We start from the raw sequence: 12,727 nt of genomic DNA on the forward strand, positions 1-12,727 counted from the left end.
TCACCTGCACAAAGCATTTTTAGGGTCAGTGCCTTGGTTTTTTGAATATTTTTGAAAAGAAATCCAAAATAAAAAATATTTAAAAAATCAATAGCTACTCACAGTAGATTAAACTAAATTTAAAATATAAATTTTTTTTAAAGAAAAATTCAAATATCCTTAGCTGCTTACAATTTTTTTTTTTCAATTTCAAAAATCCATATCTATTATCAAAAAATTAATTTTTTTTGAAAAAAAATTCCAAATCCACAGCTGTTTATAAAAAAGATAATTTTTGGGAGAAAAATTTCAATAAATAAATTTTTTCGAGAAAAATATAAAAATCCATAGCTATTCAAAGAAGATTAAATTAAATTTCAAATATTACATTGTTTTTAAGAAAAATTCAAAAATTCTTAGCAATTTAAAAAAAAATTAATTTTTTTTCTTAAATTTCATAAGTCCATATCTATTGTCGAAAAATTAATTTTTATTTTGGAAAAAAAAATCGTAATCAGCAGCTGTTTATAAGAGATTTTTTTTTTTGGAGAAAAATTTCAAATATTATATTTTTTGGAAAAAAATTTAAATGAATAAATTGTTTTGAGAAATTTATAAAAATCCATATCTATTCAAAGAAGATTAAATTAAGTTTTTAAATATTAAAATTTTGAAGACTTTTGAGGGATAGTATTTTTGATAGGTCCAGAAATGTCATTTTCTTAATCGGTCACATTCTGACATCCAAATACAAGGCTATAGTTAACTATTTTGACTTTTTTGTTAAATAATATTTATTTATTTATATTTAAAAAAAGGTATTTTTATAAAGAGCTTATTTGTCTTGATACTTACAAATTCTATCAGGGACCTAATCAAGAGTTGATCCTAGAACAAGTGCCCTCAAGATGGTGACCAGTAATTTCACCTTAATATATATAAATTATGAGGTCTTTATTGTTTATGTTTGGTTGAAAATTATGTTTCCTTTGAATTTATTAAATGCAATATAAAACGTGTTAAATGGTTGTTTTCTTTTGAAATAAAAATTAAAGTTTGCTATGGCCTCATACTATACTTGTTTGTCAATCCGTGAGTATTTTCCAATATGAATAATCCACCTTGTATAATTACAATTAGTTGACAACGGATAAGTGACTACCCCTTCTTCTATTCCAATCGTATCTTTTATTCTCATTATACTAATTTTATTACCTATTTGTATCTAGTTCGAATTCATTAAGATTTCGACAGTATATATGTATGAATTGAAATCTTGAGGTATAATTCCATAATTTTTATAACAGAAAACAAGTATTAAATGCTGTTTATATTAGTAAACATTACATATTTTTAGTAAAATATTCAAAGGGAACATTTTCAATCAAAAGTATATAATAAAAACGTATAAACCTGAAACCTGAAAGGCAAATATTTTTGAAGCAAAATGGCTTTAAGACAAAACGTACTAAGGCGAAATAGTTTAAGGAAAAATATCCGGAGGCAAATTGGCTTAAGGCCAAAGTACCTAGCAGCCCTTAAGATGACCAAGAACCTCATCAATACTGACGTCACTTGAAAATACTCTATATTAGATAAGTCAAGTCCAGACATCCATTTCAACTTTTAATAAAATGTGGGAAATTAACCAGTTGAAACAATTTATTCAGTTTAATATAATATGAAAATTACGACATATGATGTAACACACTTAAATAAATAATTACATAATATAAAGTATGAATGGTTATTGTAGAGTTATATGAAAAAAAAAAAAATGCACAATAAAAAACTATTAAAAATCTGAGATAAAAACAACGCTTAACCTAATAAGTCACCCCCGCTTTGTTTGTCAAGTTTCACCCACTCATCTGATGATGAATTTCTCTGTTGTTCGTCAATTGTCAAAGGTGTTGTAAGGGGTGCACTTAAAGGATTTGTTGAATTAATACTTTTCACATTGGATGATTCCAAACTCCCAGAACTACTTCCACTCATGTTTCGACTTTTGGAATGAAACATCTGAACATCTCCCATCATCTCTTTGGGATCCATAAATCCTTCTTTGGCTTCAAATACTTGATGATCGGGTTCAGAAATCTCTCTGGGGTTTAATGGTTTAAACTTACTGGATCCTTCCTCTAAAACAACTCGTTCGCGTTCATGTAAAATATCAGAGGAGCTAGGCAAAATATTTTTTTCTTGGGTTTCACTGTGGGTTAAGTTCAACTTATCATAGGATTCTACACCTGCTAACATGGCATTATGGGCGAATTCATGCTTGGCCAGATCCATAGGCGAAATAGGCTCCCTCATACTGCTGGCTTTAAGATGATGAGAATCAAAAGATTCTATTCCAGTGAGCAATTCTAGATGTTGACGCTCTTCTACTATGTCAGAAGAGGATGGAAGAATACCTTTCTCTTCCATAAAGGAATGAGTTAATTTGGACTTGTCATAGGTCTCAACATCCTGTAAAACGGAATCACGAACCAACTCCTGTTTGGCCAACTTGGCAGGAGAAATGGGTTCTTTCATTTCACTGTTTTTTAGCTCATCATGAGGAAAAGACTCAATTCCAGCAAGTAATTCATAATGATGCTTCTCACTTTGAATATCATTTGAGTCAGGTAAAAGATTCTTTTCATTCACAGGTGTAGACTTGAGTGAAGACTTCTCAAACGATTCCACATCATGAGTAAAATTATTTCTCAATCTCTCGCTTTGAATGTCTTCCACGGATGGAAGGACACTTTTTTCATCAACTTCGGAATGCTTTAGATTTGATTTATCAAAATGAACAACGGAGTCGAGGGTATCATTTCTATTCATCTCTTCTTTCATTAGTACATCTGGGCCCACTGGCTCCTTTATGTGTTCAATATGAGACAAATGCTTAGATTGATCTTTAACCTCTTCCATAACACCCTGCAAAGCTCTTTCAACAGATAAGTCAATCTTATCTGGCAAGTAAACGGATTCTTCAGTATCAACAGACTTCAGATTCGAAGATTCAAAGTAATTCACTTCTGACATGACATCGCTATAAATTTTTTTGGATTCTTTAATGTCGGATTCAATTTCAGACATCTCGTGCTTAATATCCTCATTTGTCGGTAAGTAAGCTTCGGTTATTGTATCCGTTTTGAGAAGTTTTTCCGAGGAAAATCCCTCGATCTCCTTCATTACAACTTCTCTCCTCAAAAATTCTTGAGGGTCCACGGTTCCAGGAGAATTTACTTTTTGTAAATCATGGGAGTCAAAATCATTCAATTCTTTAAGAACTTCCTGATGACCTTTTTCTGACAGGATGTCATACTTGTCAGGGAGATTTTCCTTCACGACTGTATCTACATTTTTCAAATTATCATGTGATGCTCCTAAAAGTTGATCCTTGACATCAGAGAACATACCTTTGTTTTTATTAATCTCTTCAGTCATCATAAGCTTCTCATCTTCAATCGTTTCTTGGCTAGGAAGAAGAGAGTCATCTTTAAAATTTCCAGGATGAGACAAAGAATTTTTATCGAAATTCTTGATATTGTCCAGAAGATCAAAGGTATTTTCATCATTAAGTACACCAATCTCTTCAATTTTATTTGGTATGATTCCTGAAATTAGCTGACTTGGAGAATTCACTACTTCATTTACTTCCTCTTCAATGGCAAATGATTGTGGAGAGGAAACTAATGTGATATTTTCCTCCTTAATTTGATTCGAATTATAACTTTCTTCCGCAAATGAATCCATTTTCTCATTAATGTTGTCATAGTTGTCAAGAATAGCATTAATATTTTCTCGACTTGGGGCACTTGGTGCATCATCAAAGGCAGGGCTACTGATAACCTTTTGAGAAGCATTTTTATTTTGAGGAATCATCTCTTCAAACTTTTCTTCTTGAGGGGGAAAAGGAAGGAGATTCTTCAGTATCAGGAGTTGCATCTAGTGGCAAAGGAGGCAAAGGCGTATCGTTGATATCAAGAATTTTTACAGAAGATGATGAAGCAAATTGTTTCGTGAAATCCAAATTAAGAAGCTTCTCGCTCAATGCCCAGAGTTTTTTCTGAACTTCTTCATCTTCTTCAAATCCTTTGTGATCAATCATACACTCGCTAATAAGACATAATAAGGAATAATTCTAATCTTTTTAAGTGATGCAGGAATATTGTTACCTGTACATATTTCCAGATTCGTTGCTCAAATCATGATTCAAGGCACAATTGACAGTTGTCTGCGCACCACTCTCGGGTGTTTTGGTTGAGAGTCCGTACAAAATCTCGGCAATAGTTTGAGCATGTCCAGGCAGAGAAGGCATCAGGGATTTCATGAGAGCAGTATTAGTTGATCCAGGATTGACTCCATAAACAGATACTCCACTTCCTGAAAAATATGTACGCTATTTTAATGAAATATGTGCTTTAACTAATTCAGTTTCAAAGTTTAAAAGGCGAGAACATTACTCAACATTAAGTTTAATATACTAACAAAAATAACGGATAATACTGACCTTCCAATCGTTTGGCTAATTCTTTAGTAAATAAAGCGTTAGCCATTTTGGATTTTTCATAAGAACCCTTTGGTTGAAAATCCTTTTCGGAATTAACATCATCAAAATCGGTCGAATCTAAAGAAACAATAATATATAATATGATCTATAAAAAAGATTTAAAAAAATGTGGATATACTTTTAGAATTCAATTTGGACGTCATATTGATAATTCTAGCAGGAGCTGAGACTCTTAACAGAGGTAAAAGCAAATTGACTAATAAAAAGTGGCCCAAGTAATTAACTTGGAATACCATTTCATGTCCATCAACTGTATTCTTAAAACTTGGCGAATAAAAACCTAAGCAAAATAGTAAATACTCAAGACATTAACATTATAATTAGATGTGAGATGGTCGTCCTTACCCGCATTGTTAATAAGAATATGAGCTCCATGTTTCTCTGTTTCAAGAATTTTTTCTGCGAATTTCTTCACTGACTGAAGTGATGAAAGATCCAGAGGAAGTAGAACTATCTGTCCATGGGTTATGGCTTTAATACCATCAACTACTTTGCGACCCTTGACTAAATCCCGACATCCAATCACAACTCGAGCACCTGGGTAATATTAAATCTTTATAGTTATGTATTTGACACAAACAAATTATTATAAATATGCATTTCATCATTTCGCACCATCTGCAACCCTGCATTCCTAGTTGATGTTTAACAATGACATAATATCTTTTTAATTGGCAAGATGTGACAAGTATATGTATAATTAACTTATATAAACTTTGCAAAGTGAAAAAAACAACATAATTACACGTGTAGGAGACGGTTCGAAAACCAGTCCTCCCCTTTTATTCGAATATCAAAAAAGATTATACCACAAAACGTACATTAAAATTGTGTAATATAATTACACCATTTAAGTCAAATTTACTGCTAACTGCGTCTTATTTAGTCATATTTCGTTCCGTTTGTTTTAGTCAAAGAAAACGTTTAAAAAAATTGTTTCGTCTTGCCATACAAAATACATTTTGTGTAGTCATATCTGAGGAAATTAACTCTAGATCAGCGTTTCTTGGAGATATTGATTAAAAACGGTTTTTGTACTGTAAAAGTAATAATTTAAGAAGAGTAATATTTTTGTAATCAGGTAGTCAGTTTTTCATTATATTTCCTGTGGCTTATCTTCATTTGAATTATTGATTATTCTACAATCAGTTGATATAATTGTATCAAAATTCAAAACTCAGGTATTACAACACTCAGGACAAAGCAATCTATTGCAACAAGTGTGGCAAATTTCCTCGCATTGTTTCTTCTCCTTCATAATTATATAATATTTTCACTTGACAGCAAGCATATTATTTGTTAGCTAGGACAGGACTTATGGATTAGGGTCGTGAGAATTAGTTTCTCCGACCTAATATATAAATCTTATTGTATCTTTATCTGCTATAACCAGTGGCTGTGTTGTAAAATTAAACCAAAGTCAGCGATAGATTCTTATTATTGGGGTCCGGGGGTTTCTCCCCCCCGTAAATTTTTGAAAATACAGTAGATTTAAGTACATTTTTAACGAGGCCTGCGGAGTCGCTTCCTTTTTTTGGTAGAGTTGAAAATTTATACAGACTCCGGCTAAAAAAATATTATAATTTATGTAAATATAACTTATTTATAATCTAAGCCTTACATTTAGTGTTCGTAAAGGTTTTTTTTCTAAATTATACTCATTTATAAGTTTACTTCACAAATTTCAAACATGTTCTATAGTATATACCATCATAATTACCGAACATATCTTAAGTCTAAATTATTATGTTGTGTTGAGCATAGCACTAGTAGCTATTAGTACATGACTTAGTCTTATGAATAGTCGATGTCATCAGAGTAAAGTGCAGCATTATAGTGAGATGTTGTGTGTTTTGTCGTTCCTCAATAACAAGTGCTTAAATTATGTTCAGAAACTTATCAATGTATTAGTAATAGATAGATTTTGATCCATTTAATTTGTTATTCATCTTGTTAAATATCTTTTATTCCAAATATTTATTTTTTTATACCTGGCACAATTATTTACTGCATATAACTAATCACAACCTATAGTTATAAATTAAATATATAATTATAGTCTCTACACTCAATGACTCAATAGTACTTATATAGGCTATAAAATATATTATTAAACCATTGTGTACTTGGAGTCAGTGACATTCAAAACACTGGAGTCAGAGTCGGGCATTTTATGTACCGACTCCGCAGCCCTGATTTTAACACAATATAACAATGAATATATATCAATAATGAAATAATTTTAAAAAAAGATTGGGGCTGATGAACTGCTGTTATTGAGTATAAATAAAAGACATACGCATTATGCTATCATTTTATTCTTAAGTATGCATGATGTGGATGTTTCGAGTTAATATACTCTATGGTCATGAATCTTAATCAAGAGAATGAGCAGGTGTGATGTGATTTCACTGGCTGGCATGACTATCACACCCTAATCTGGCTCTCGCCAGATAAAGTATTCCTCAAACCTCCACCATGTGGAAGCTCCTAATGAAACCACATTCATCGGGTGAAAACCAAATTAATTACATAACTTGCATAAATTACATACTTGCTTGCACTACACTTGCAACAGTTTAAGGTTATCCATATTTTACAACCCAATCAAACTTTGTAAAATAACAATGGAACCTTCTCATTTCAAGTCCAATTTTATTTGTTTTCTTACAAACAATGAAAATTTTTATTTTAACATAAAATATGTCGATCAAAGTTAGACTAAGCGTTAATATAGAAGAAGTGTCCATATTCATTGTTTAAATTACACAAAGGGTGGGTAAAGGGGGATGATTTTAGACCATTAACGACACACTAAAAGTTGATAATTATTGAACATCCAGTTATGTATTCTAATTTTCTAAAATTAATTCAATTTTTTTCACTGTTGCACCAGTCCCCGGCTAGGGAGGAAGATGCAACATTTGAATGTTTTCCCTCAAATGTAATTTGTGGAAAAACTGCTCACTAGTATAATCTTTAAATAAACGCAAACAATAACGAACATATGTTGTGCTAAATTTTTGTCGTGTAAAAGTCAAAACAAAAGGTGTTGCAACTGCCCCCGGCCTTCGCAAGGTACATTTTCATTACAGAATGTTAAATTTGATGTTATTTCTACACTGCATTGATTTTATACTTTATATATGTTTTGTATGCATCACATACATTGGTACTGATAACGGAAATACATGATGATGTTTTCCACATCCTGTTGACGTGAAAGAAAAAAAAATCACTCGAAAGGAAATTTTATTGCTCTGACTTGATATAAAATGTGTTCATATATTTTAAGAAAAAGTAAAATGAAAAAAAAAAAAAAAAAAAAAGTCGACTGTTCATTATAAATTCTGTGAAGCGTTAACTCCCTCAAAAACCCCAGCAGTAACAACAAGAATACATAATGGTTAAAATGAAAGAACTAGTAGGAGCCTGTGAGTATGTATATGTTGTGGTAATGAAATGAATAATGGTAAATGAAGGATTTACAGTACTTGGAATGAGTATCATGCAATAATTGAATAATCCATGGATGCCCGATATATTTAGTAATGGAGTAATTTTTGACTACTTTAATACAAATTAATAAATATAAGTATCCTGTGGCACATTATAAATTTCAATTGCCCACAGATATATGACTTATAATTAGATGATAACCATGTCATTTTAATAAATCAAAATGAAAAGTAATCAGAAATACCAATATTTTAATTAAATAATACATTTCAAGACGAATAAATTATAGCTTGTGCAATGTGCTTATAAAAGTTGTAACTCGAACTGACTTAGCAACTTGTACACAGTATATATACAGTGAAGGAAATAAGTATTTTATCCCTTGCCGGTTTTGTAAATTACCCCACAAGATTTCCTATGAGATAGAGGTCTGCAGATTAGTGTTGTGTAGGTCCTTATTTAGGACTGAAGACTGCAGTCCCGTCCAGTTCATTTATGTCTATAAAGCCCTATAACTGATAAAGCTCGGTCCTTGATGACGTCACTCAACTTTATTTATCCTTTTTTAAGTCAGTTCTAGAACTTCGGACTGTCAGTACTAGAATTCTATAGCTGACAGTCTGAAGAACTGGTCCGAAGACTGGACCGAATAAATAAGGACTGACACAATACTACTAGGGAAGTGGTAAGGCTACACCATGAGCTTCTTCTTGAGGAGGGGTTCTTTTGTTACTTTGGCCGTGTGTTTTGGATCATTGTCGTACTAGAAGGCCCACTTTTAGTGCCCCGTCCTGAGGGAAGGAGGTTGTCGTTCCACATTTCCAGGGTACATGACACCGTCCATCTTCACTTCGATGCGGTGAAGTCATCATTTCTCATTAGCAGAGAAACACCCCTCAAACATATTATTGACGGTCGAGATGTGTTCTTGGGCTTACACTCCACATTTTGTCTTCTTCTTCCAAACACTTTCTTTTTGTTGATATAATGTCTCCTACCGTTAAAATAAACCTATCATAAAAATTATAGACCGTTCTTTTTGTTTGTCAGTGGCAAACCTACAAAATCGGCAAGGGATCAAACACTCATTTCCTCCTATGTATATGTGGTGTACAAGCTCTAATTTTTATAGCAAATTGTACAAGTTGCAACTTAAAAATGAGATGAATAATATTAAAGGGTTGATATAATATATTGATGGTGTAGTTTTTAACAATTTATAATTGATAAATATTCTGTGGGACACTATATAGTTCAAACGCCAAGAATTGTTATACATAGATACATAAAAATTAGTAATATTAATAGATAATGAAATGAATGAATGATGTAATTAAATAAAGCGTAATGAGATGTAGAAATCCTTATAACATATATAAATGCAAGTTCTTTTAATCAATCATAAATAGTGTTGGATCGCTCAAAAAAACAACAACTAGACTGCAGTCCTATAACTACGGTCCTAATAAAATTTGTTAGTCCTAGGACTGGTTCTTATCGGTCTTTTATGGGTACTACAACAGCTGAAATGACTTAAGTTACTTGTGTTGGTTTTCGGTTCTTCAAATCCAAGACCGGTATGAGAACGTTATGATTTTTGTTGGACCAAACTACTTAGGTTCTTTAAAAAAGTTCGTTCTAGATCGGTCTTATATATACATTGTTTATGACGAGATATGTGTTCTCAAATTGTGAACATAGTACAATGACGTCATACGAAGTTTTAAACATAGATAGCTCGAAGGAATTTTCATCCCGTCGTGCCTCCTGAAATAGGGAACTCCAAATTCGAGGATCTCTTGAGATCGTGTACTTTTTAGATTTTGAAGGTTATGCATATATTGATAATCTATGTAGGATCTTTGTTTAATAAAATGACAATATCAATGACAATTAATCTAGAGAGAAAAAAAAATTGGCCTCATATAATAGGAGACCGGAAAAAAAAAAAAAAAAATCGATCCAGAATCGGTCTTATAAAAAATAACTTAAGCCCGAACCAAAAAAAAAAAAAAAAAGTACTGGACTGAGTCTCAAAACTATTAGCTACTAACTAAATTATTCCAGTCGGGGAAGTTTGATCATAACCTCTTTCAAATAGACATACAAGATACCTGAAGTTTAAAGTAGGAGGTGTTTGGGTAGAAATTATTATCATACGTTTTAGCTATCATTAATTATTTCCTTCAATCCTAGCTATGAGTGAAGAAAATAAAAAATATAGCTAGTTAGGACTGAAGGACCGTTGAATGGTAAAAACGATCTGACTGATAGGTAAAACAGGACTAGGCCCGATCCAACACTAATTAGTACACATTGAAAATTTGGAAAAACATTATTACCTCGAGAACTCAGTATCCTTGCAACTTCCTTTCCTATGCCTGCTGTACCACCCGTGATAATAGCTGTTTTCCCGTCCAATCTCTCCTTGGCTTGACATTGAGATCCCTGGATCCATTGATGAAAGAAACTATATCCAACAAATAACAGGATCAATGAAATAGTGGCCCATCCAGAACAGGCAAACAGGATAAATCCACCTTTAACAAAATATATACATTATCAGTCATGCATAAATACATATATTAAAAGCGATGAATCATTTTCTTATTTATAGATTGAGAAACACATTAACTTCAAGTATTACAATGTAATAATGATTCAGACATAATAATAGATGAAAGACACTTTGCTTACATTTACTTCAAACATATTACGTTATCATGGAGAGAACAAAAGGAGCTCTTTGAAATATCAAAGTTAGTAATATTGACTCATTGTTGATCAGCCAATCCATAATAAAATGTAGTTGATATCAATTCATTAATTATAAATACCGTTATTTGTTACTGCTCATCACATGAATCATGAAGAAAACAAAAACAATATTGAATGTGATCATCATCATTATAAGTTATTAGAAAAGAAAGTGTACAGTTAAAATCACTTCGTGCTATTTCAAAAATATGTATGTTAAAAATGTCATTTTCTCCCTCTTTATAAAATAAGGGGTAGGGTATAGACTATGAGTTAATACTTCCAGTGGAGAAAGCACAGAAGATCCAAGATCTTGCTACAAAATTCCGCCAAAGGCAAGGGTTGTCGGTCTGAGATCTTTAACAAATAACTGGGTTAATCAATAGGGTTTTAGTTCACCCCCATTATTTCAGAGAAACTTCCAGTTTTGATTAAGAAAAGGGTAATTTGGATGCCCCTTTTAATACAGAAATACGAATCTCCTATTATGGTGGGTAGAGCTGGAAGTAGCACGTGCACCGGTTAGAAGTGTATTTCGCACAACACTGGAAGTTTTTACAGATGCTTCCTTATTAGGTTAAGGTATTTTATTCTCAGACGGCTCCTTTGAATAGGGAGTGGGGCCAAAGATGTATTTAAACTTTATTTTTTTAATGAGGCTAGTGTTCAAAAATATGTACAAAATAATTGTGGCCCGTCAACACAATAGTAAGCTAGAATTATTTTGATCAAAATTGAGTCTGGATTATATTTGTATTCTTGCACATTTATATTAATAAATCATTCTCATTGGGTTGTCGCAAATTGCACTACTTACTCAAGACAAAATTGATCATCACAAACAAAAGAGTGTTCATTTGATTTATTTTATTTAAAAGGGCCAATATATCATATATGTCTCTATAATCAAATAAAGGTTCTAAACTATTACTACAATTTTTGAGTATCTTAATTCATCCCAGAAATTTGAATAGAAAAAGGGGACTGTACATAACATATTTATATATAAAGTACAAAAATAAATTGGGATTTTCTTCTTTTCTTGATTTTATGTTGACGAACAACGTAAGTAGTCATTCATAACGTTTATAAGCCATGAAATGTGAATTTACAACTTTAAGAAAAGGGTAAAGTAAGGATTGGTTTTCTTAATGGAAAGAAGGTTCCATGATGCAACTCACCCAAAGCAGAAATATCCAAGAGCTTCGACATTCTTCCGTTTATGAATATTACTCTGATAATAATAAGTTACATAAAATAGAGATATCCCAAATATATTCCGCGAACTGAAAAAAGTATGATTTTGATAGAATTAAATCCTTGATAGAAAATGATGCAATTTAGCAATAATACTAAAAGGACTACGCACTTGAGGCAAAGAAACAGCAAACGAACCCCCCCAACAACAACGGATCAACGACTAGTGACTGACTGACTAAGCAATGAATGTGCCGAGTTTGGGATGTGTGAGAATTCCTAGAGGAGGCGTGCGGTAGGAGAGTTCTTTCACTTTCGGAAGAATTGAAGATGAAGGGCCTAAGAAGAGGGGAAAAACGAAGATTATATTGTAATTTATTTTTATTTCATTCCTGGTGGTAGTTTTGAGTGCGCATGCGTTTTATCCGCCTTTTTTTCTAGCTCTGTGTACACGGGCGACTTCTTCATCTTCTTTCCTCCCTGCATGCTCACTAGCTCGCTCTATTCTTCTTTTCTCTCCTTTTTCTTCTTCTTCTTTCCTCCTTTTTCTTCCCCCTTAACGATATTACCAGCAGTTGCTATATTTAAATTTAAGACAATATTATTTTCTTCGAATGATTAGTCACTCTATTTTATACCTTAATTTTTATTACTTATTATATTGGCCTTGTAGTTTCAATGCACTGTTGTGTTATTAGTTGCATACTTATAGCCAAAACATCTTTATTGTATATTAATGCAAGGTATCAAGAGGGGGCAATGGAAAAC

The 12,727-nt window shown here is 32.1% G+C and overlaps 1 protein-coding gene across 2 annotated transcripts; it reads right to left on the reverse strand.

The window, feature by feature from the left end:
* Positions 1-1,623: 1,623 nt before the first annotated feature.
* On the reverse strand, positions 1,624-12,526 carry LOC121123753 (retinol dehydrogenase 11). 2 transcript variants are annotated; one of them, XM_040718887.2, is made up of 8 exons: positions 12,132-12,526; positions 11,944-12,048; positions 10,348-10,545; positions 4,892-5,083; positions 4,665-4,826; positions 4,487-4,603; positions 4,152-4,359; positions 1,624-4,091 (listed from the first exon to the last, which is right to left on the reverse strand). In XM_040718887.2, exons 2-8 carry the CDS (start codon positions 11,972-11,974, stop codon positions 3,863-3,865), a joined length of 1,137 nt encoding a protein of 378 aa, XP_040574821.1. In that variant the 5' UTR covers positions 11,975-12,048; positions 12,132-12,526; the 3' UTR covers positions 1,624-3,862. The 2 variants fall into 2 exon arrangements, with proteins under 2 accessions (XP_040574821.1, XP_071746712.1); XM_071890611.1 differs by lacking the exon at positions 12,132-12,526 and having other exon boundaries at positions 11,944-12,115.
* Positions 12,527-12,727: the final 201 nt, after the last annotated feature.

This window comes from Lepeophtheirus salmonis, chromosome 8 (genome assembly GCF_016086655.4).
Source record: "Lepeophtheirus salmonis chromosome 8, UVic_Lsal_1.4, whole genome shotgun sequence".
Lineage (NCBI taxonomy): Eukaryota > Metazoa > Arthropoda > Copepoda > Siphonostomatoida > Caligidae > Lepeophtheirus > Lepeophtheirus salmonis.

What these genes read in the sequence shown, in the direction of transcription:
- LOC121123753 (XM_040718887.2), bottom strand. Translation starts at nt 11,974, where the DNA reads ATGTCGAAGCTCTTGGATATTTCTGCTTTGG. An exon ending in AAGGATACTGAGTTCTCGAG is followed by an intron (nt 5,084 to 10,347) that starts GTAATAATGTTT and finishes AATATTACCCAG; the next exon opens with GTGCTCGAGTTGTGATTGGA. An exon ending in ATTAGCCAAACGATTGGAAG is followed by an intron (nt 4,360 to 4,486) that starts GTCAGTATTATC and finishes CATATTTTTCAG; the next exon opens with GAAGTGGAGTATCTGTTTAT.